Source organism: Sorex fumeus, unplaced genomic scaffold (assembly GCF_029834395.1).
Source record: "Sorex fumeus unplaced genomic scaffold, SorFum_2.1 ptg000155l, whole genome shotgun sequence".
Classification (NCBI taxonomy): domain Eukaryota; kingdom Metazoa; phylum Chordata; class Mammalia; order Eulipotyphla; family Soricidae; genus Sorex; species Sorex fumeus.
The window spans coordinates 1512788-1535994 of NW_026606212.1; the positions used below are offsets into that span (position 1 = coordinate 1512788).

General features: G+C 47.8%; 2 protein-coding genes across 2 annotated transcripts in view; both read right to left on the bottom strand.

The window, feature by feature from the left end:
• The window catches only part of LOC130016474 (GPN-loop GTPase 3-like), a 46459-nt gene that overhangs the window by 12341 nt on the left and 10911 nt on the right, over nt 1-23207 (bottom strand). Inside the window, exons 5-7 of the mRNA XM_056107184.1 lie at nt 21833-21948; nt 21615-21711; nt 19889-20017 (exon numbers count right to left, since the gene is read on the bottom strand). Of these exons, the coding sequence (XP_055963159.1) occupies nt 19889-20017; nt 21615-21711; nt 21833-21948 (342 nt within the window). The remainder of the gene's footprint in view (nt 1-19888; nt 20018-21614; nt 21712-21832; nt 21949-23207) is intronic.
• On the bottom strand, nt 99-18488 carry LOC130016454 (GPN-loop GTPase 3-like). Its single transcript, XM_056107171.1, is given in 10 exon segments — nt 99-160; nt 2173-2300; nt 3949-4047; nt 4169-4284; nt 5676-5800; nt 8288-8455; nt 8921-8981; nt 8983-9030; nt 15170-15298; nt 18396-18488. Coding segments are annotated over 10 exon segments (1029 nt in total).

The following is a 23207-nucleotide window of genomic DNA, read 5'->3' on the forward strand; positions in this document are numbered from 1 at the left end:
GTTGGGATTCGAAACCAGGTCTGTCGCGTGCAAGGGAAATGCCCTACCTACTGTGCTATCACTCCAGCCCCGCATCCAGTTGCATCATAACATACACTTCATTTGTTCTGGCATTCTTGAAAATATTCATCCAACATAGAAGACAACTCATCTTCATAAAACACAAATTAGAAAATTCATTGATTTCTCCGCAGACCCAGTATGTATTGACCTACTGTTCAGGCAATGCTCTATAATACCCAGTGGTAGTGGTAATAGATATTCACTAACAAAATTGGGGCGAACGAGACAGCACAGGGGGTGGGGCACTTACCTTTCCTGAACCGGGGGCCCAAAGCACCATCAGGTTCTGGAGCACAAAAGCCACGTAATCTCCAACCAGGGTTTTGGTTCACTGTATCACTGTCCTCCCATTGTTCTTCAATTTGCTCGAGCGGGTCCAGTAACGTCTCCATTATAGACTTTGTTGTTACTTTGTTTGGCATATCAAATACATCATGGGTAACTTGCCAGGCTCTGCAGTGCGGGCGACATACTCTCGGTAGCTTGCCGGGCTCTCTGAGAGGGGTGGAGGAATCGAAATCAGGTTGGCCATGTTGGCTGTGTGCAAGGCAAACGCCCTACCGCTGTGCTATATATATATATATATAAACACACAAGGCTCAACCTTTTACAACATGTTAGTGATCTCTTATAGAAGGACTTAACGGCCCCTGGGTAGAATACACACTCCTTCCTCTAAGGATACTTTTTTTTATAGGATTTTCAGCGATATTTTTCGGAGGGGTCATACGTGTCTATGCACAGGAATTTCTCCTGGCTCTGCACTCAGGAATTATCCCTGGCTAATGGTGCTCAGGGGACCATATGGGATGCTTGGAATCGAACCCAGTTTCACCGCATGCAAGGCAAACGTCCCACCCACTGTGCTATCACTCCAGCGCCCTGGCAGTTTTTCATATCAAACAATCAAACAATACAAGAAAATAAATTATTTCAGTTCTGCTTTGGGACAGGGATTGGGGTTCGGGATAGAGCTACCCGAAATATGGTGGTGAGAAGGTGTAATGGTGGTGGGATTGGAGTCTGAATATTGAATATAATCAAATATTGTAAAACACTTTATAAAATAAAAAAATTGGGGAGTTGGAGCGATATGACAGTAGGCAGGGCATTTACCTTGCAAGTGGCCGGCGAGGTTTGATTCCCAGCATCCCCTATGGTCCTCTGAGCACCACCAGGAGGAATTCATGAGTGCAGAGCCAGGAGGAACCCCTGCACATCACCGGGTGTCGCCCAAAAGGAAAAAAAAATAATAATAATAATAATAATAGTTTTTAAAAATGAGGGTGGTAGGGAATAAGTTATTGCACAATTAACAGTCTCTGCTCTTCCTCCAGAAACCCAGCCGCACGGCTCCCCACCAAATCCCATTTTCTTTTCTTAAATTTAATTTTATTTTTAAAATTTTTAAGTTTTTGAATTTTTCCATTTTTAATTTGTTTCTTTAAATTTTTTACTTTTTAATGAATCACTGATAATCACTTGATTATCACACCAAGCTCCCGGGAGAGAACAACGCGGAGAATCCTACCCCATGCCTGACTGTCCTCACCAGGGCCAACAGCAGAAGACGTCTGGCGTAAGGCCAAAGTCATGCTGAGACCAGTCTCCACACGCTTGGATGGGCTTCACGCATAAAGGAACTGGCAGAGGAACCCAGGTGTGGGGGACCCGGGGCTGAGATCTCCAAGCCTACACGGTTTGGAACTGGACCTTCCAGTAGCTAGACAGTTACACCCACCAACTGCTGTGTAACCTGAACAACTGCCAGGATACATAGATTATCACACCAAGCTCCCAGGACTTTTTATTTATGTTTATTTATTTATATTTTGGTTACTCTTTTTTTTCTGGTTTTGGTTTTGAGTTCTTGAGCCACACCCAGAGATCAGCCAGAACGGGCCAGGTTCTTGCTGCCCCCAAGATTTTAACTTAAGGAGCTGCTTAGATCAAACAGGAGGGCAGAGGTGTTCAGGGCAATCCTGGCTCTCTGCTCAGGGACCAGACAGAAACGGGGAACTGACCCAGCATCAGCCTTGAGGAGGCAGAGAATGGTCTTTCCCTCTGCGCCGGTCTCTGGCCCTGGCAAATCTAAATCATCAGAAATTACCTTGGGTTCCTTGAATTCCAAGTCTTCTCCGTACTGAATGGTAAAATCAATATGCTGTAATACAATGTTCATGCTTTCTTCTTCGGACTGATCGTAAGGCAAAAGTCGGACCATGCTGTAATCATCATTGTACAAATTAGAGATTTCAGAAAGGTCATTCAACTGATGCTTGAGTGTGAACATTGGTAGTCTAATTAATACCATCTATGCCTGTGCAGGGAGGAGCAGACAGAACAATAGCAAATCAGCATTAATTTTTTTATGACCACTAACCTATTGGAACACTAGTAACATTACAACATTACTTAACTAAAGACTTTTTGGAGCGATAGCACAGCGGTAGGGCGTTTGCCTTGCACGCAGCCAACATGGCCGACCTGAGTTCGATTCCTCCGCCCCTCTTGGAGAGCCCGGCAAGCTACCGAGAGTATCTCGCCCGCACGGCAGAGCCTGGCAAGCTCCCCGTGACGTATTCGATATGCCAGACACAGTAACAACAAAGTCTCCAATGGAGACGTTACTGGGCCCGCTCGAGCAAATTGAAGATCAACGGGAGGGCCTTTACTTTAATTTACATTACTTTACTTTACTTTACTTTACTTTACTTTACACCTGGTGATTCACAGGGGTTACTCCTGGTTCATGTAGTCAGGAATAACTCCTGGTGATGCTCAAGGGACCTATGGATGGTAGGAATCAAACCCGGGTCGGACGCATGCACGCATACGTCCTACCTGCTGTGCTATCGCTCCAGCCCCGACCAGAAACTGAGAATTCTTTTAAAGTAATTTATCTGCATTCAACAACCACTGAAAATTTCAAAAGGGTACAGGCAATTCTCATGTGCCAAGTGGCCAGGAAAAAAAGACATTGCAGAATTTCTCTGCTGTGGGACGGGAGAGCTCGTACACTGAGGTGGGCGCTTGCCTTGCACATAGGCAAAGGATGTACCCGGGTTCGATCCCCCGCATCCCATATGCTCCCTGAGCCCACCAGGAATGATTTCTGGAGGCACAGCCAAGAATAAACTCTGACCACTGCTCAGTGTGGCCTCCTGCCCTCTCTGCTACAACCAATGACAATTTTTTTCAGAGGTGAGGGGAGGCCACATCCAGACAACGCTGGTGGCGACCATATGGTGCCAGAGATTAACCCTGGGCCCCTTGTTTGCAAAGCCAGTGGTGCTGCCCACTGAGCTCTCTCCCTACTTCTATACTAACTTCGAAGCAGACAGCCCACTGCTCCCAACATGCTGCTCCCCTATAAAAAGAAATGCGTCTGTCTGTGCCGTCCATATGGTAGCCACTGCCTGGGGGTGTGTAAGCATGTGACAAGACCATTAAGAAAAATATGGGTCTAGGGAGGTGCGGGGGGAGGTGATGAAGAGCTACGACAGGGGTTACAACTGGCCTGCACCCCACACACCTCAGTTTGAACACCCAGCACCACATATGGTCCACCAGGCACAGGGGAGAAACAGCCCCTGAGCACCACCAGGTGTGGCCCTCAAACCTTAAAAACAACCCACAACAACCCCAAACACTTGCAAAACTCATCAGCCCAGGGATTAGCACAGGACTTCATTCTTGGCACCAGATGGCATCCTGAGCATTGTTGGGTACAGCCAGGAAGCAAACAATAGTGCTGATACGGCCCTCAGGGCCCCAGCACTGACCACTACTAGCCTGGTGGGCCAATAATCAGAGTGTCCCCTAGGCCCCCCAGCAGAGGAGGCCCACCCCCAACCACCAAAAATTAGAAAAATACAAAGTCTTACCAGCCCACATATGGCATTAGTCAATTTTTTGAATTTTTTGCTTCTGAAGTTGCTTGTAGAATCATCTAATAAAGAATACATGCCTGGATCGAGAAACCTTCAAAAATGATAGACTGGTGAAGCAAAGAATTCGAAACACTAAATTTGTAGACTGACAATCGAAGTGAAACGAAAAAGGTTCAGCACTGCAAATGTGACGTTAATTATAGTGAACTTACTTCTCAATTTCCTTTTTAGCTCTTTTACTCAGCAGGTCCATTTTTGTCATGATGTTAACTTGCGGGATTTCTAGAGATACCATAGCACTCAAGGCTGCCAAGATGCCAGAAATAAGCTGAAAGAGGAAGCAGGAAAGGGACGATGAATCGGTTGTCCCCAACGGTGTCCACATAAAAGGTTTCTGATCCCCACTGGAACAAAACCCACCTAAATCGGAGAAACGCTAAGGTTGGGGCCCGAGCAAGAGTCCAGGCTTTAAGGCGCTTGCCTTGCTCCTGGTCAGCCCAGGTTCTAGCCCAGCACTCCACAGGGTTCCCAGAGCACTACCAAAGTGATTCCTCAGCACAGCGCCAGTAGTGAGCCCTGAGCACTGCCAGGCTGGGCCTAACAGAAGACTGCTGGGCCAATAGCTGACCTTAGGATTCTAAAGGTGAGGTGGGAAGGAAAAACGCGATCTACAGTGACCACACTTCTCCACTCAACAATATTTTAGAGTGTTCAGGAGGTAGGTGGCGTTGAGTTCAGCACTGAGGAAACATGTAGTGACAGGGATTAAAAGCATGTGGGCCACATCAAGGCGAGCTCCTTAAGCCCTTTACTATTTTTTTTGGGGGGGGGGAGGGTGGTAATACCTGGCAATGCACAGGGGTTACTCCTGGCTCTGCACTCATGAATTACTCCTAGTGGTGCTCAGGGATGCTAGGAATCGAACCCGGATTGGCTGTGTGCAAGGCCCTACCCGCTGTACTATCACTCCAGCCCCCATTTTAAAAATTTACTTATTTATTTATTTTTGGGAAGCGCTGTACTATTTCTGACCCTTTAACATTATCTTCTCTCATGCTCCCCCTCCACCTCCCCTGATGGGTATTTCCTTTTGGGTTTCTGGGTCACAAAATCCCCTGATATAACTATTGGGTCACTTCCGCTTCTGCACTAAGGAGTTACTCCTGACCAGCTTTTGGAACCATATGGGTGCTCGAGACGGAACCAAACGCCCTCCCTTTCAGTTTTGGGGAATTCCCAGTAGTACTCTGAGCTTTGTGGTCAAGGATCACTCCTGGAGCGGCTAAGGGGGCCCGGTGGCAGTATGGCAGGAATGACACCCAGGTTGGCCACATGCAAGGCAAGAGCTCTACCCACTGTACTATCTCTCAGGCATCCAGCTTTTTATTTTTCTCGTTTTGGAGCCACACACAGTGGTGCTTGGGATTTACTTCTGACACTGCCCTAGGACAACTCCTGAAGGTGACTGCTGAGAGTTGGGGACCACTAGAACTACACTGAACAGTGCACAGGGGGCAAACTCAGGGCCTCGAAACACACCAGCTCTGTGCTCTGCCACTGGAGCCATCTTCTTGGCATATTAATTTAACAACAATAAGTTCTAAGTCACTCATGGGTATAGTTCATGGACTGGTAACAATTAAACGATTATGACTAAAGGTTTTTGTACTCTGCTTGTGCCGGAGACTGAAAAATCAAGGACAGGTATAGTTAAAAAACCTTGAACGACTCCGCCATGAATTGAGAATCAAGGAGAAACACTCCACAGACTCGGAACACCCACTGTTCCAGCTGCTGAACCAGCTGTTTCATCACGGGCAGGTGTGTGTGCAACTCAATCTGACCTACAAGAACACAAGCTTATTATAAACATGAGATACATTCAACCCTCAATTATGGGGAAAAAAAACTTTTCCTAGAAACTGTTTTAGGGGGCTTGAGAGATCGCATAGAGGGTGGGAACTTGCCTTGCACACAGCCAACCTGGGTTCGATCCCATAGGGTCCCTTGAGCATAGCCAGGAGTAATTCCTGAGCACAGGAGCTAGGAGTAACCCCTGAGCATCATCAGATATGGCACCCGCGGTCCCCCCCCCCCAATTTTTTTTAAAGGAAGTCAATCCCTACAAGTAATATATCCAATTTTGCTTGTTTTAAGCCGCACGTGGGGATGCTTGAGGGTCTCTCTGAAACTTCTGGGAGGGCTCGAAGCTACTCAGAGTCCTACATGCAAAGCCTACTACATGCAAGGCCCACTACATGTAAAGCATGTCCCCAGCCCACTATCTCTCTAGCCCTATACTATATTCAATTTTTGGTTTTTTTTGGGGTGGGGACAACCTGATAGTGCTCAGGGCTTATTCCTGATTCTGTGCTCAGGGATGACTGTTGACAGGCCCCAGTAACCATCTAGGGTAGCAGGGATCACCTTAGCTGTGTTCAAGGCAAGTGCCCTACCCTCTGTAGTATCTCTCTTGCTCCCCCAATAATTTTTTTTTCATTTTGGGTCACACCTGGCGATGTGCAGGGGTTACTTCTGGCACTGAATTCAGGAATTACTCCTGGCAGTGCTCGGGGAACCATACGGGATGCAGGAGTTCGGGATCAGCCGCATGCAAGGCAAACGCCAAACCCATTGTACTATCACACCAGCTCCCCTTGCCCCCCACGCAATTTTTTAAGCAACTCTGGGTGCACATGTATAAAAGGGGCATACAAAGAAAATATACTGTCATCATCACCATCACTGTTCTCCTGTTCATCGATTTGTTCGAGCAGGCCCAGTAACATCTCCATTGTGACAATTGTTCCTGTATTTGGCATATCGAATATGTCACGAGGAGCTTCCAGGCTCTGTTGTGCAGGTGATACTCTTCGGTAGCTTGCCGGGCTCTCTAGGAGGGGCAGAGGAATCGAACCCGAGTCGGCCATGTTGGCTGGTTGCACTACAATTATTAACAATGATTTTAAAACGGGCTGGAGTGATAGCTCAGCGGTAGGGCATTTTCCATGCACGCAGCCGGCCCGCCAAACCGGGTTCAACTCCTCTGCCCCTCTCGGAGAGCCCGACAAGCTACCGAGAAGATCTTGCCCACATGGCAAAGCCTGTCAAGCTACCTGTGACGTATTCGATATGACAAACACAGTAACAACAAGTCTCACGATGGAGAAGTTACTGGGCCTGCTCAAGCAAATCAATGAACAGCGGGAGGACAGCCACAGGGATTTCATTTATTTATTTATTTATTATTATTATTATTATTATTATTTTGCTTGTTGGGTCACACCCGGAGATGCTCAGGTGTTACTCCTGCATCTGCACTCAGGAACCACTCCTGGCGGTGCTCAGGGGACAATATGCGATGCCGGGATTCGAACCTGGGTCGGGCACGTGCAAGGCAAACGCCCCACCCGCTGTGCTATCACATCACTCCAGCCCCGACAATGACAGATTTTAAAACAAATTTTTATTCTCTTATTTTGAGGGGCGGAGGTTTGGGCCACACCCACTGGTATTCGGGGAGGAATCTTGACTCTGTACTAAAAGACAACTCCTGGCAGTGCTTGGGGAATCCAATAAGGTACCAGGGATCCAAACCTGGAATAGCAAAAAGTAAGGCAAGGGCTTTAGCTGCTGTACTATGGCCCTAAAAAAAAAAAAAAACCTTGGTTTTGGCCCATACCCACTAGTACTCATGGAACCATATATGGTGCCAAGGACTGAACCTGTGTCTGCCGCAGCATCCTACCCATCCTTCTGTCTCTCTAGCTCCAAAGCAAACCTTTCAAGAGCTGCATGACCAGAGCTGAAGTGATCGCACAGCAGGTAGGGCATCTGCCTTGCACGCAGCCGACCCGGGTTCGATTCCCAGCATCCCATATGGTCCCCTGAGCACTGCCAGGAGTTACTCCTGAGTGCAAAGCAAGGAGTAACTCCCAAGCATCGTCAGGTGAGACCCGTAAATCAAAATAACAATAATAATAATAATGATAATAATAAAGCTGCATGACCTGGCGCCCAAGAAACAACAGGCTGAGCATATGCTCTGCATGCAGAAAGCCTGGGCTCAGTTCCCAGCATGCTTTGGTCCCCCAAGCAGGACTGGGAGCAACCTCCTGATAATGGAGTTAGGAACAGCTCCAGCCCCCAGCACCTCTAGATGTGGCCCCCAAACAGAAGAAAACAAAAGGACATTCCACAGTCCCTCATGGGATGACTGTCCACTGTCCAAGAATCTGGGATAAAAGTAAATGAGATGCTAATTTCACTTTCTCCCACCAAGGACAGAACTGCACAACCCAGGGAAGGTGACAATCTAATTACTGAGCTACCTGGAGAGTCAAAAAGGATGTAGTCATCCTCGACATGGCCAAGGCAGTTCTCCAGCCACTCAAAGTTATTGGCAAAGTTCTCCATGCAAAAAACCAGTCCTCCATTGGGACCGAAGCGCAGGGAGCCTTCCTCCATCACATCATCCACATTGATCAGTTCCCGGATGTCTGCAAAGAATAAACAGGAAATAAGTGCCCATTCCAAAATATTTACATTCACTAGTAATTATTACAACTGTGACTGTATCCAAAAAAATTGAACAGGGGCTAGAAAGAAAAAACAAGAAACAAAAACAAAAAGACACCAAACAGGGGCCTGAGGAATAGAACAGCGGGTACTGCGCTTGTCTTGCCTGTGGACAACCCAGGTTCAATACTTGGCACCTTAAATAGTTGCTCAGCCTGACCAGGAGTGATTCCTGAGCACAGGTCCAGAAGTACTGAACATAGCTGAGTGTGGCCCAAACCCCACCCCACCCATCAATAAAAGAAAAAAAATAAAAGAAATAAATTGCAGTAGTCAAGGGATCAGTCTGAACGAAGTTTTCAGCTTCTGTGCCTCCGCAGAAGCAGGGGGCAGCACTCACTGCCTCAAGGTCCCCAAGGAGAGAGAAGGCTGCGCCCTGGACTCACCAGCCATCACATCATAGTTGAAATGCTCCGCCGCGGGGTCTAAGTTCACCACCTGGACAGAACTGGCCGAGGGCTTCACAGAGCTGGACCATGGTGGCACAGTAGGTGCTCTGTGGACCGGGAGGCAGGAGGGGACAGAGCTTCAGGCAGACCCAACACCACCAGACAAACCCCCACAGCCCCTGGTCAGTGTCTGCTGAGGCCCAAACTAAGCCTTAATCCCCGGGACTGGGCAGAACACCATGCAGTGCAGATCCAGCCCTACCTTGGCCACACTGACCTCGGGCCAGCGGCCTCTTCCCGGCCAGTGTCCTTATCCCTGGGAGATGGTCTCCTCACTGCTATCAGGTGCGCTAAGTATGACTGAAAGGGAAGATTTCTCCCCCGCCCTTGATTTTGGGGACACAGCCAGCGGTATTTAGAGGGGTCTACATCGTTTGGAGATCAAAGCCAGATTGGGTGTGTGCAAGGCCCTGCATGCTCAACCTTTCTGGATTCAATTTCTCTTTGCAAATGAGAATAGGGTCTGGAGCGTAGCACAGCGGCCAGGGAGTTTGCCTTGCACTCAGCTGACCCGGGTTCGATTCCCAGCATCCCCAGCATCCCATATGGTCCCCAAGCACCGCCAGGAGTGATTCCTTAGTGCAAAGCCAGGAGTATCCCCTGTGTAGTGCCAGGTATGATCCAAAAACAAAGGCTGTGGAACTAAAGGGACCCTGGTGTGGGGACACGGAGAGTCCAGAGAGCAGGACACTCCCCTCGCACAAGACTGTCTCTCTTTCAATCCCTGGACCATCCTGGAAGCCTGCCAGGAGTGATCCCTGAGCACAGAGCCAGGAGTCAGCCCTGAGCACCACTGGATGTGATCCCAAAAGCAAAAAAATGCGGGAGCTCATACTCCAAAAATACTGTACCCCGTTTGACAGGATTCAAAGTAGCAGGCAACCAATCTTAGAGGGAAATATATATATATTTTTTACATATATACACATATATATATATATATATATATATATATATATACAAGGTTCAACCTTTTACAACATGTTAGTGATCACTTATAGAAGGGCTCAATGGCCCTTGGGTAGAATACACACTCTTTCCTCTAAGGATACTTTTTTTATAGGATTTTCAGAGATTTTTTGTTGTTGTTGTTTGTTTTTGGGTAACACCTGCAGATGCACAGGAATTTCCCCTGGCTCTGCACTCAGGAATTATCCCTGGCTAATGGTGCTCAGGGGACCATATAGGATGCTTGGAATCGAACCCAGTTTCGCCGCGTGCAAGGCAAACGTCCTACCCACTGTGCTATCACTTCAGCGCCCTGGCAGTTTTTCATATCAAACAATACAAGAGAACAGATTCTTTGAGTTCTGCTTTGGGACAGGGATTAAGGTTCGGGATGGAACTATCCAAAATATGGTGGTGAGAAGGTGTACTGGTGGTGGGATTGGAGTCTGAATATTGAATGTAATCAAATATTGTAAAACACTTTATAAAATAAAAAAATTTGGGGGTTAGAGCGATATGACAGCTGGCAGGGCATTTGCCTTGCAAGTGGCCGGCAAGGTTCGATTCACAGCGTCCCCAATGGTCCTCTAAACACCTCCAGGAGTAATTCCTGAGTGCAGAGCCAGGAGGAACCTCTGGGCATCACCGGGTGTGACCCAAAAAGCAAAAAGAAATAATAATAATACTAATAATAATTTTAAAAAATGAGGGTGATAACGAATAAGTTATTTCGCAATAAACACTCTCTGCTCTTCCCCCAGAGCCCTGGCCGCCCAGCCCCCACCAACTACCATTTTCTTTTTTTTTCTTAAATTTAATTTCATTTTTAAAATATTTAATTTTTTAAATTTTTCCATTTAAAATTTTTTTTTAATTTTTTACTATCTTTTTTTTTAATTAGTGAAACACCATGAGGTACAGTTGTAGATTTACAATTTTTTGTGCTTGGGTTTCGATTATACAATGATCAGATACCCATCCCTTCACCAGTGCCCATTTTCCACCACCATGGATAATAACCCCCCCACCACCATGCCCCCATCCCCCCCGCCTCTGTGGCAGGGCAATCCCCTGTGTTCTCTCTCTCCTTTTGGGTGTTGTGGTCTGCAAAAGAGGCATTGAGTGGCAAACATGTTCAGTCCATAGTCTACTTTCGACATGCATCTCCCCTCCTGGGAGGATCCTCCAAACACCCTTTATTTGGTGCTCCCTTCTCTATCTGAACTGCCCTTTCCTCTAGAATACCTGGCTGGCCTCTATCCTCCTGGTGCTGATCTCAGCTATTCTTGGGTATTAATCTCATATTTTGTTACTTTATATCCCCCAGATGAATGCAATCTTTCTATGTCTATCCCTCTCTTTCTAACTCATTTCGCTTAGCATGATACTTTCCATATTGTACCACTTGTATGTAAATTTCATGACTTCATCTTTTCTAACAGCTACATAGTACTCCATTGTGTAGATGTACCAAAGTTTCTTTAACCAGTCATCTGTTCTTGGGCATTCAGGTTTCTTCCAGTTTCTGGCTATTGTAAAGAGGGCTGCAATGAACAAACAAGTGCGGTTGTCACTTCGACTATACATTTTTGCCTCTCTGGGATATATTCCCAGGAGTGGTATTGCTGGGTCAAAGTGATCAAAGTAGAGAGAGAGAGTAACGTGATCAAAGTAGAGAGAAAGAGTAATGTGTAAATCATCTGCCCCACAGGTATAGGGAGGGTGTGGGATGGGGGTATATTGGGGATTTTGGAAGTGGAGAATGGGCACTAGTGAAGGTACGGGTGTTTCATTGCATGACTGAGACTTAGACCCGACTTAGAACCGAAACTTTGTAACTGCTCTCACGGTGATTCAATAAAGACAATGATAAAAAATGAAAAAAAGAGTGTAAGGAGGAGTTCATGCCCAATTCAATCAGCTAATCAGTGGCCGAATAAATAGCAGTCCACTCACATTTAAAAAAAAAAAAGGAAAATAACATTTTACCAGCACATTCTTTCAAGTGGCTGCTCCCTGCTCTCCCCAGGGCCTTGAGTTCACCACATGAACAGAACTTGTGGGAATAGGGAGAGCAGCAGCAGCCCAGAGGGGCTGCACAGAGAGCAAGCCCTGCTGCAGGGCCACAGCTGACCTGTCCTTGCTGTGATGCGCTCGATGACATCACCGACCTCTCTTTGTGATGCAACCAGACATTCTGCAGCCTCCCCAACTGCCCCCAAACTCATTACTTGGTTCACTGCGGAAACGCATAGACAGCAAACATGTTTTGCTGTTTACCAAGAAATCGTGGTTGTAAAACCCCCAAGTGTAGGACACTGAAAAGATTCAGAAACTGGGTGAGGACTCACTGGAGAACTCCCCGGAATTCTTCACGAAGACAGCCGCTAGTTCAGGTCAGCAGGAACTGGCCCGGGCAGCCCAGCACTGATGACCGTGATCAGTCTTCATCACCTCCCTGAGTGTGATGGCGCAGAAGCTGTGTATGTGGAAGAGTGTGCACACCCGTGTGTGAACGTGTTTATCGGAGAGAGTAAATTTGAGTGTGTACTGGAGATGGTGTGTGTGTGTGAGTATGTGTATTTGTGTATGTACGTGTGTCTGTGTGTGTGTTGTGAGATCATCTTGAGGGCAGCCTCTCCTACCAGGTGAGTCATCAAATCTAGCCCCCAAGGCCAGGTCACTGCTCACTGAGTTGGCACTAGGAGGTGCTCTTGGGCCAAGACTTTTCTAAACTTGATTGTTTCAATCTCATTCCTATGGGAGGCCTGTGTAGATGCAGGTCCACCAGCAGGGAGGAACTCAGAAGGGAGGGGGAAGCAGCGCTTCTGGAGCTGAGCCTTTGTGGTTCTCCCTCCGCAGAGCAGCCCACAGGAGAGAGAGACGCTCCCTCCGCAGAACAGCCCACGGGAGAGAAAGAAGATCTTCTACATATCCTCTGGGTCCAGTTCCTCTGAAGAAAGTCTGGAATCAGCCAGCACCAAGCAGAGCCAGACACCATCTAAGCAGAAAGTTGAGATTGGCCAAGGATTGTCAACTCCCCAAAGGGCACCACCTTCAATGCCATGGCCTCACACATATGGCAGAGAACGAGACTCAGAACACCATAAGAAAACGGGTAAGAACCAAGGGGTGTGTGTATATGCTCAAGTAAAAGGGGAATGGGAAAAGGCCCATCTAGAGGTGTCCTGGGGGCTGGTGTGGGAAAGGAGAGTCACAGGCCGGAGAGCCCATTCCGGGGAGGCCTCCACAGGAAATCCCCGTGAGGTGGGCCCATGGTCTCCCCTTCCTGCTGGGCTCCCTGTTGGGGTCACCTTTGGAGAATCCATGGAAGGAGCCCTCTGGGTGACCTTTTCTCTTATTGATTCTTTAGCTCCTGCTCTGAAAGCATACTTGGCTCCGTGTCGACGGACAGCGCCGTCACTGATCTCTCCAGTACCAGCTGCACGGCCACCCGCTTTGGCAATATTGGACAAGTTTCCAGAAGACCTAGCATGGTTACAACTGGAAGAAGCCCAGGGTCTCACATCAGTGTCTCTCTCTGGAGACCCTCCCACCAATGAGTATCTTGCCTCGGTATATTTTATGATTTGTATTCTTTGTTTTTACTTTCTCTGTTATATTTTCATTTAAATAAATTGTGATTGCTACTCTTCACAAGCATCCAGTTGCATTTTTTTTCTTTTTCTTTTTTTGGTTTTTGGGTCACACCCGGAGAGCACAGGTCTTACTCCTGGCTCTTCACTCAGGAATTACTCCTGACGGTGCTTGGTGGATCATATGGGATGTTGGTAATCGAACCCAGGTCTGCTGCGTGCAAGGAAAACGCCCTACCTACTGTGCTATCCCTCCAGCCCCGCATCCAGTTGCATCGTAACAAACTTCTCATTTGTTCTGGCATTCTTGAAAATATTCATCTAACATAGAAGACGATTCATCTTCATGTTCCTGATATAAATAAAATACAAAATTTCTTGAAAATATTCATCTAACATAGAAGACGATTCATCTTCATGTTCCTGATATAGTCTCTGAGTCTTGGCCACTGATGGGATTACACGGCGCCAGGGGGCCAGGTGGTGGGTGTGACCCCCGCCTACTGGAATTTGGAGGATCTGGGTGGAAGATGCTCGACTCCAAATCGAGTAGGCTTGGAGGTCTCGGCCCCGGAACCCGCGTGGCTTTGTCCCTCTGCCAGTACCTTCATGTGTGCGGAGAGTGGTCTCAGCATGGTGGTGGCTGGTCCTGGAGGTCTCCGGCTGCCGTAGCCCTGGCCGGGGCGGGGAGGAAAGCTCAACCCGCTCCCCTCCAAGGGACTCCGGGAAGGAACACCCAGGCGCGGGGGCAGAGACTGCACTGTTCTCGGCCGGGATCTGGATTTTATAGTCTCTGAGTCTTGGCCGCTGATGGGATTACACCAGGGCTACGGCAGCCGAAGACCTCCAGGACCAGCCACCACCATGCTGAGACCACTCTCCGCACACATCTTATTATCTCATTCCTACTTTGGACAAACTTGCAGGCTATCGAATGTAGCCTGCCCACAGGGTAGAGTCTGGCAAACTCCCCATGGCCTACCAAATATGCCAAATACCAGTAACAATGATGGGTCTCATTCTCCTAAAGAGCCGTGAATATAATCTCAGGGCTAGGATGAAAGAGACGTTACTGGGGCCTGCTTGAGGCAATCGACGATTAACAGGATGATGAAATGAAAATGAAATGTTCCTGATATAAATAAAACACAAAATAGAAAATACATTGATTTCTCTGCAGACCCAGTGTGTATTTACCTACTGTTCAGGCAATGCTCTATAATACCCAGAGGTAGTGCTGATAGATATTCATGAACAAAATTGGGGCAAACGAGACAGCACAGGGGGTGGGGCACCACCCTGAACAGGGGGCACAAAGCACCATCAGGTACTGGAGCATAAAAGCCAGCAAATGCGCAACCAGGGTTTTGGTTACTCTTTTTTTTTTTTGGTTTTGAGTTCTTGAGGCACACCCAGAGATCAGCCAGAACGGGCCAGGTTCTTGCTGCCCCCAAAACTTTAACTTAAGGAGCTGCTGAGATCAAACAGGAGGGCAGAGGTGTTCAGGGCAATCCTGGCTCTGTGCTCAGGGACCAGACATGAAATGGGGAACTGACCCAGCGTCAGCCTAGGGGAGGCAGAGAATGGTCTTTCCCTCTGCGCCATTCTTTGGCCCTGGCAAATCTAAATCGTCAGAAATTACCTTGGGTTCTTTGAATTCCAAGTCTTCTCCATACTGAACGGCAAAATCAATATGCTGTAATACAATGTTCATGCATTCTTCATCTGACTGATCGGAGGGCAAAAATCGGACCATGCTGTAGTCATCAATCTACAAATTAGAGATTACAGAAAGGTCATTCAACTGACGCTTGATTGTGAACATTGGTAGTCTAATTAATACCATCTATGCCTGTGCATTGAGGAGCAGACAGAACAACAGCAAATCAGCATTAATTTTTTATGACCTCTGACCTTTTGGAACACTAGTAACACTACAACATTACTTAACTAAAGACTTTTTTTTAATTTTTGGGTTATACCTGGTGATGCACAGGGGTTACTCCTGGTTCATGTACTCAGGAATAACTCCTGGTGGTTCTCAGGGGACTTATGGGATGCTAGGAATCTATCCCGGCTCGGACCCATGCAACGCAAACGCCCTACCTGCTGTGCTATCGCTCCTGCCCCGACCAGAAACTGAGACTTCTTTTAAAGTAATTTATCTGCATTCAAGCACCACTGAAAATTTCAAAAGTGTACAGGCAATTCTGATGTGCCAAGTGGCCAGAAAAAAAAGACATTGCAGAATTTCTCTGCTGTGGAACGAGAGAGCTAGTACACCGAGGTGGGCGCTTGCCTTGCACGTAGGCAAGGGATGCACCCGGGTTCGATCCCCCACATCCCGTATGCTCCCTGAGCCCACCAGGAATGATTTCTGGAGGCACAGCCAAGAATAAGCTCTGACCACTGCTCAGTGTGGCCTCCTGCCCTCTCTGCTACAACCAATGACAACTTTTTTCAGAGCTGAGGGGAGGCCACATCCAGAAAACGCTGGTGGCGACCATATGGTGCCGGAGATGAACCCTGGGTCCCTTGTTTGCAAAGCCTGTGGTGCTGCCCACTGAGCTCTCTCCGTACGTCTATACTAACTTCGAAGCAGACAGCCCACCGCTCCCAACATGCTGCTCCCCTAAAAAGAAATGTGCTGGTGTGTGCCATCCATATGGTGCCCACTGCCTGGGGGTGTGTAAGCATGTGACAAGATCATTAAGAAAAATATGCGTCTAGGGAGGTGCGGGGGGAGGTGATGAAGAGCTTCGACAGGGGTTACAACTGGCCTGCACCCCACACACCTCAGTTTGAACACCCAGCACCACATATGGTCCACCAGGCACAGGGGAGAAACAGCCCCTGAGCACCACCGGGTGTGGCCCCCAAACCTTAAAAACATCCCACAATAACCCCAAACACTTGCGAAACTCATCAGCCCAGGGATTAGCACAGGGCTTGATTCTTAGATCTATATGGCATCCTGAGCATTGCTGGGTACATCCAGCAAGCAACCAATACTGCTGGTACGGCCCTCTGGGCCCTAGCACTGACCACTACTAGCCTGGTGGGCCAATAATCAGAGTGGCCCCTAGGCCCCCCAGCACAGGAGGCCCGCACCCCCAACCACCAAAAATTGTAAAAATACAAAGTCTTACCAGCCCACATATGGCGTTAGTCAATTTATTGAATCTTTTGCTTCTGAATTTACTTGTAGAATCATCTGATAAAGAATAAATGTCTGGATCTAGAAACCTTTAAACATGAGAGACTGGTGAATGAAAGAATCCTAAACACTAAATTTGTAGACTGACAATCGAAGTGAAACAAAAAAGTTTCAGCACTGCAAATGTGACATTAATTATTGTGAACTTACTTCTCAATTTCCTTTGTAGCTCTTTTACTCAGCAGGTCCATTTTTGTCATGATGTTAACTTGCGGGATTTCTAGAGATACCCTAGCATTCAAGGCTGCCAAGATGCCAGAAATAAACTGAAAGAGGACGCAGAAAAGGGACGATGAATCAGTTGTCACCAACAGTGTCCACATAAAAGGTTTCTGATCCCCACTGGAACAAAACCCACGTAAATAGGAGAAACGCCAAGATTGGAGCCCAAGCAAGAGTCTAGGCTTTAAGGCACTTGCCTTGCGCCTGGTCAGCCCAGGTTCTAGCCCAGCACTCCACAGGGTTCCCAGAGCACTACCTAAGTGATTCCTCAGTACAGCGCCAGTAGTGAGCCCTGAGCACTGCCAGGCATGGCCGAACAGAAGACTGCTGGGCCAATAGCTGACCTTAGGATTCTAAAGGTGAGATGGGAAGGAGAAACTCGAGGTGTAGTGACCACACTTCTCCACTCAACAATATTTTAAAGTGTTCAGGAGGTAGCTGGGGTTGAGTTCAGCACTGAGGAAACATGTAGTGACAGGGATTAAAAGCAGGGGGGCCACATCACTGCGAGCTCCTTAAACTCTGTACTATTTTTTGGGGGGGGGTAATTACTGGCAATGCACAGGGTTTACTCCCAGCTTTGCACTCAGAAATTACTCCTAGTGGTGCTCAGGGATGCTAGGAATCGAACCTGGATTGGCTGTATGCAAGGCCCTACCCGCTGTACTATCACTCCAGCCCCCATTTTTTAAAATTTACTTATTTATTTATTTTTGGGAAGCGCTTTACTATTTCTGACCCTTTAACGTTATCTTCTCTCATGCTCGCTCTCCACCTCTCCTGATGGGTGTTTCCTTTTGGGTTTCTGGGTCACACAATCCCCTGATATTACTAAGGGGTCACTTCTGCTTCTGTACTCAGGAATTACTCCTGAGCAGCTTGGGGAACCACCTGGAGTGCTGGAGACAGAACCAAACGGCCTCCCTTTCAGTTTTGGGGAATACCCAGTAGTACTCTGAGCTTTGTGGTCAAGGATCACTCCTGGAGGGGCTCGGGGGCCCAGTGGCAGTATGGCAGGAATGATACCCAGGCTGGCCACATGCAAGGCAAGAGCTCTACCCACTGTACTATCTCTCTAGCATCCAGCTTTTTTTTTTCTAGTTTTGGAGCCTCTTGGGACTTACTGTGGTGCTTGGGACTTACTTCTGACACCGCCCTGGGACGACTCCTGAAGGTAACAGCTGAGAGTTGGGGACCACTGGAACTACACTGAACAGTGAACAAGGGGCAAACTCAGGGCCTCAAACATGCAGGCTCTGTGCTCTGCCACTGGAGCCATCTTCTTAGCATATTAATTTAACAAACATAAGTTTCAAGTCACTCCTGGGTATAGTTCATGAACTGTTAACAATTAAACGATTATGACTAAAGGTATTTGTACACTGCTTGTGCCGGAGACTGAAAATCAAGGACAGGTATAGTTTCAAACCTTGAACGACTCCACCATGAATTGAGAATCAACAAGAAACACTCCACAGACTCGGAACTCCCACTGTTCCAGCTGCTGAACCAGCTGTTTCATCACGGGCAGGTTTGTGTACAACTCGATCTGACCGACAAGAACACAAGCTTATTATAAACATAAAATACATTCAACCCTCAATTATGGGAAAAAACTTTTCCCAGAAACTGTCTTTGGGGGCTTGAGAGATAGTATAGAGGGTGGGAACTTGCCTTGCACACAGCCAACCTGGGTTCGATCCCATAGGGTCCCTTGAGCATAGCCAGGAGTAATTCCTGAGCACAGGAGCTAGGAGTAACCCCTGAGCATCATCAGATATGGCACCTGCGGTCCCCCCCCCCCAATTCTTTTTAAAGGAAGTCAATCCCTACAAGTAATATATCCAATTTTGCTTGTTTTAAGCCGCACGTGGGGATGCTTGAGGGTCTCTCTGAAACTTCTGGGAGGGCTCGAAGCTACTCAGAGTCCTACATGCAAGGCCTACTACATGCAAGGCCCACTACATGTAAAGTATGTCCCCAGCACACTATATCTCTAGGCCCTATACTATATTCAATTTTGGGGGTTTTTTTTGGGGGGAGGGGACAACCTGATAGTGCTCAGGGCTTATTCCTGATTCTGTGCTCAGGGATGACTGTTGACAGACTCCAGTAACCATATAGGGTAGCAGGGATCACCTTAGCTGTGTTCAAGGCAAGTGCCCTACCCACTATAGTATCTCTCTGGGTCCCCCAGTATTTTTTTTTCATTTTGGGTCACACCTGGCGATGCACAGGGGTTACTTCTGGCACTGAATCCAGCAATTACTCCAGGCAGTGCTTGTGGGACCATATGGGATGCTGGGGTTCCGGGTCAGCTGCATGCAAGGCAAACGCCAAACCCATTGTACTATCACACCAGCTCCCCTTGCCCCCCACGGAATTTTTTAAGCAACTCTGGGTGCACATGTATAAAAGGGGCATACAAAGAAAATATACTGTCATCATCATCATCACCGTCCTCCTGTTGTTCATCGATTTGTTCCAGCAGGCCCAGTAACATCTCCACTGTGACAATTGTTACTGTATTAGGCATATCGAATATGTCACGAGGAGCTTGCCAGGCTCTGTTGTGCAGGTGATACTCTTCGGTAGCTTGCTGGGCTCTCTAGGAGGGGCAGAGGAATCGAACCCGAGTCGGCCATGTTGGCTGGTTGCACTACAATTATTAAAAGGTAAAGGTAAAGGTAAAGGCCCTCCCGTTGATCGTCGATTTGCTCGAGCGGGCCCAGTAACGTCTCCATTGGAGACTTTGTTGTTACTGTGTCTGGCATATCCAATACTCTCGGTAGCTTGCCGGGCTCTCCGAGAGGGGCGGAGGAATCGAACTCGGGTCGGCCATGTTGGCCGCTTGTAAGGCGAACGCCCTACCCGCTGTGCTATCGCTCCAGCCCTCGGCAGATCTAAATCGTCAGAAATTACCTTGGGTTCTTTGAATTCCAAGTCTTCTCCGTACTGAATGGCAAAATCAATATGCTGTAATACAATGTTCATGCTTTCTTCATCTGAGTGATCGTAAGGCAAAAATCGGACCATGCTGTAGTCATCAATCTACAAATTAGAGATTTCAGAAAGGTCATTCAACTGACGCTTGAGTGTGAACATTGGTAGTCTAATTAATACCATCTATGCCTGTGCAGGGAGGAGCAGACAGAACAACAGCAAATCAGCATTAATTTTTTTATGACCTCTGACCTACTGGAACACTAGTAACATTACAACATTACTTAACTAAAGACTTTTTTTTTTTTTTTGGGTTATACCTGGTGATGCACAGGGGTTACTCCTGGTTCATGTACTCAGGAATAACTCCTGGTGGTTCTCAGGGGACTTATGGGATGCTAGGAATCAAACCCGGCTCGGACCCATGCAACGAAAACGCCCTACCTGCTGTGCTATCTCTCCTGCCCCGACCAGAAACTGAGACTTCTTTTAAAGTAATTTATCTGCGTTCAACCACCACTGAAAATTTCAAAAGGGTACAGGCAATTCTGATGTGCCAAGTGGCCAGGAAAAAAAGACATTGCAGAATTTCTCTGCTGTGGGACGAGAGAGCTAGTACACCGAGGTGGGCGCTTGCCTTGCACGTAGGCAGGGGATGCACCCGGGTTCGATCCCCCGCATCCCGTATGCTCCCTGAGCCCACCAGGAATGATTTCTGGAGGCACAGCCAAGAATAAACTCTGACCACTGCTCAGTGTGGCCTCCTGCCCTCTCTGCTACAACCAATGACAACTTTTTTCAGAGGTGAGGGGAGGCCACATCCAGACAACGCTGGTGGCGACCATATGGTGCCAGAGATAACCCTGGGCCCCTTGTGTGCAAAGTCTGTGGTGCTGCCCACTGAGCTCTCTCCCTACTTCTATACTAACTTCGAAGCAGACAGCCGACCGCTCCCAACATGCTGCTCCCCTAAAAAGACATGTGTGGCAGGGGATTGCCCTGCCACAGAGGCGGGGGGGATGGGGGATGGGGGTGGGGGGAAATTATCCATGGGGGTGGAAAATGGGCACTGGTGGAGGGATGGGTATCTGATCATTGTATAATTGAAACCAAAGCACAAAAAATTGTAAATCTACAACTGTAAAAAAAAATAAAATAAAATAAAGGGAAAAAAAAACATAAAAAAAGAAAAAAAAAGACATGTGCTGGTCTGTGCCGTCCATATGGTGGCCAGTGCCTGGGGTGTGTAAGCACGTGATAAGAAGATTAAGAAAAATATGGGTCTAGGGGGGTTTGCGGGAGGGGATGAAGAGCTACGACAGGGGTTACAAATGGCCTACACCCCGCACACCTCAGTTTGAACACCCAGCACCACATATGGTCCACCAGGCACAGGGGAGAAACAGCCCCTGAGCACCACCGGGTGTGGCCCCCAAACTTTAAAAACAACCCACAAACACCCCAAACACTTGCAAAACTCATCAGCCCAGGGATTAGCACAGCGCTTGATTCTTGGCACCAGATGGCATCCTAAGCATTGCTGGGTACAGCCAGGAAGGAACCAAAACTGCTGGTACAGCCCTCTGGGCCCTAGCAATGACCACTACTAGCCTGGTGGGCCAATAATCAGAGTGGGCCCTAGGCCCCCCAGTACAGGAGGCCCACCATCCCCACCACCAAAATTTAGAAAAATACAAAGTCTTACCAGCCCACATATGGCGTTAGTCAATTTTTTGAATTTTTTGCTTCTGAAGTTACTTGTAGAATCATCTAATAAAGAATACATGTCTGGATCTAGAAACCTTTAAACATGAGAGACTGGTGAATGAAAGAATCCTAAACACTAAATTTGTAGACTGACAATCGAAGTGAAACGAAAAAGGTTCAGCACTGCCAATGACACCTTAATTATAGTGAATTTACTTCTCAATTTCCTTTTTAGCTCTTTTACTCAGCAGGTCCATTTTTGTCATGATGTTAACTTGCGGGATTTCTAGAGATACCATAGCACTCAAGGCTGCCAAGATGCCAGAAATAAACTGAAAGAGGAAGCAGAAAAGGGACGATGAATCAGTTGTCACCAACAGTGTCCAAACAAAAGGTTTCTGATCCCCACTGTAACAAAACCCACCTAAATCGGAGAAACGCTAAGATTGGGGCCCGAGCAAGAGTCCAGGCTTTAAGGTGCTTGCCTTGCGCCTGGTCAGCCCAGGTTCTAGCCCAGCACTCCACAGGGTTTCCAGAGCACTACCTAAGTGATTCCTCAGCACAGCGCCAGTAGTGAGCCCTGAGCACTGCCAGGCTGGGCCTAACAGAAGACTGCTGGGCCAATAGCTGACCTTAGGATTCTAAAGGTGAGGTGGGAAGGAGAAACGCGATCTACAGTGACCACACTTCTCCACTCAACAATATTTTAAAGTGTTCAGGAGGCAGCTGGGGTTGAGTTCAGCACTGAGGAAACATGTAGTGACAGGGATTAAAAGCAGGTGGGCCACACCAAGGCGAGCACCTTAAGCCCTTTACTATTTTTTGGGGGGGAGGAGAGTGGTAATACCTGGCAATGCACAGGGGTTACTCCTGGCTCTGCATTCAGGAATTACTCCTAGTGGTGCTGAGGCATGCTAGGAATCGTACCTAGATTGGCTGTGTGCAAGGCCCTACCTGCTGTACTATCTCTCCAGCCCCCATTTTTAAAATGTAGTTATTTATTTATTTTTGGGAAGCCCTGTACTATTTCTGACCCTTTAACGTTATCTTCTCTCATGCTCGCTCTCCACCTCCTCTGGCGGGTGTTTTCTTTTTGGTTTCTGGGTCACACAATCCCCTCATATTACTAAGGGGTCACTTCTGACTCTGCACTCAGGAGTTACTCCTTAGTGGCTTGGGGAACCATATGGGCACTGGAGACGGAACCAAACGCCCTCCCTTTCAGTTTTGGGGAGTACCCAGAAGTGCTCCTAGCTTTGTGATCAAGTATCACTCCTGGAGCGGCTAAGGGGGCCCGGTGGCAGTACGGCAGGAATGACACCCAGGCGGGCCACATGCAAGGCAAGAGCTCTACCCACTGTACTATCTCTCTAGCATCCAGCTTTTCTTTTTCTAGTTTTGGAGCCACACACAGTGGTGCTTGGGACTTACTTCTGACACTGCCGTAGGAAACTCCTGAAGGCGACAGCTGATAGCTGGGGACCACTAGAACTACACTGAACAGTGCGCAAGGGGCAAACTCAGGGCCTCGAAACACACCAGCTCTGTGCTCTGCCACTGGAGCCATCTTCTTGGCATATTAATTTATTTT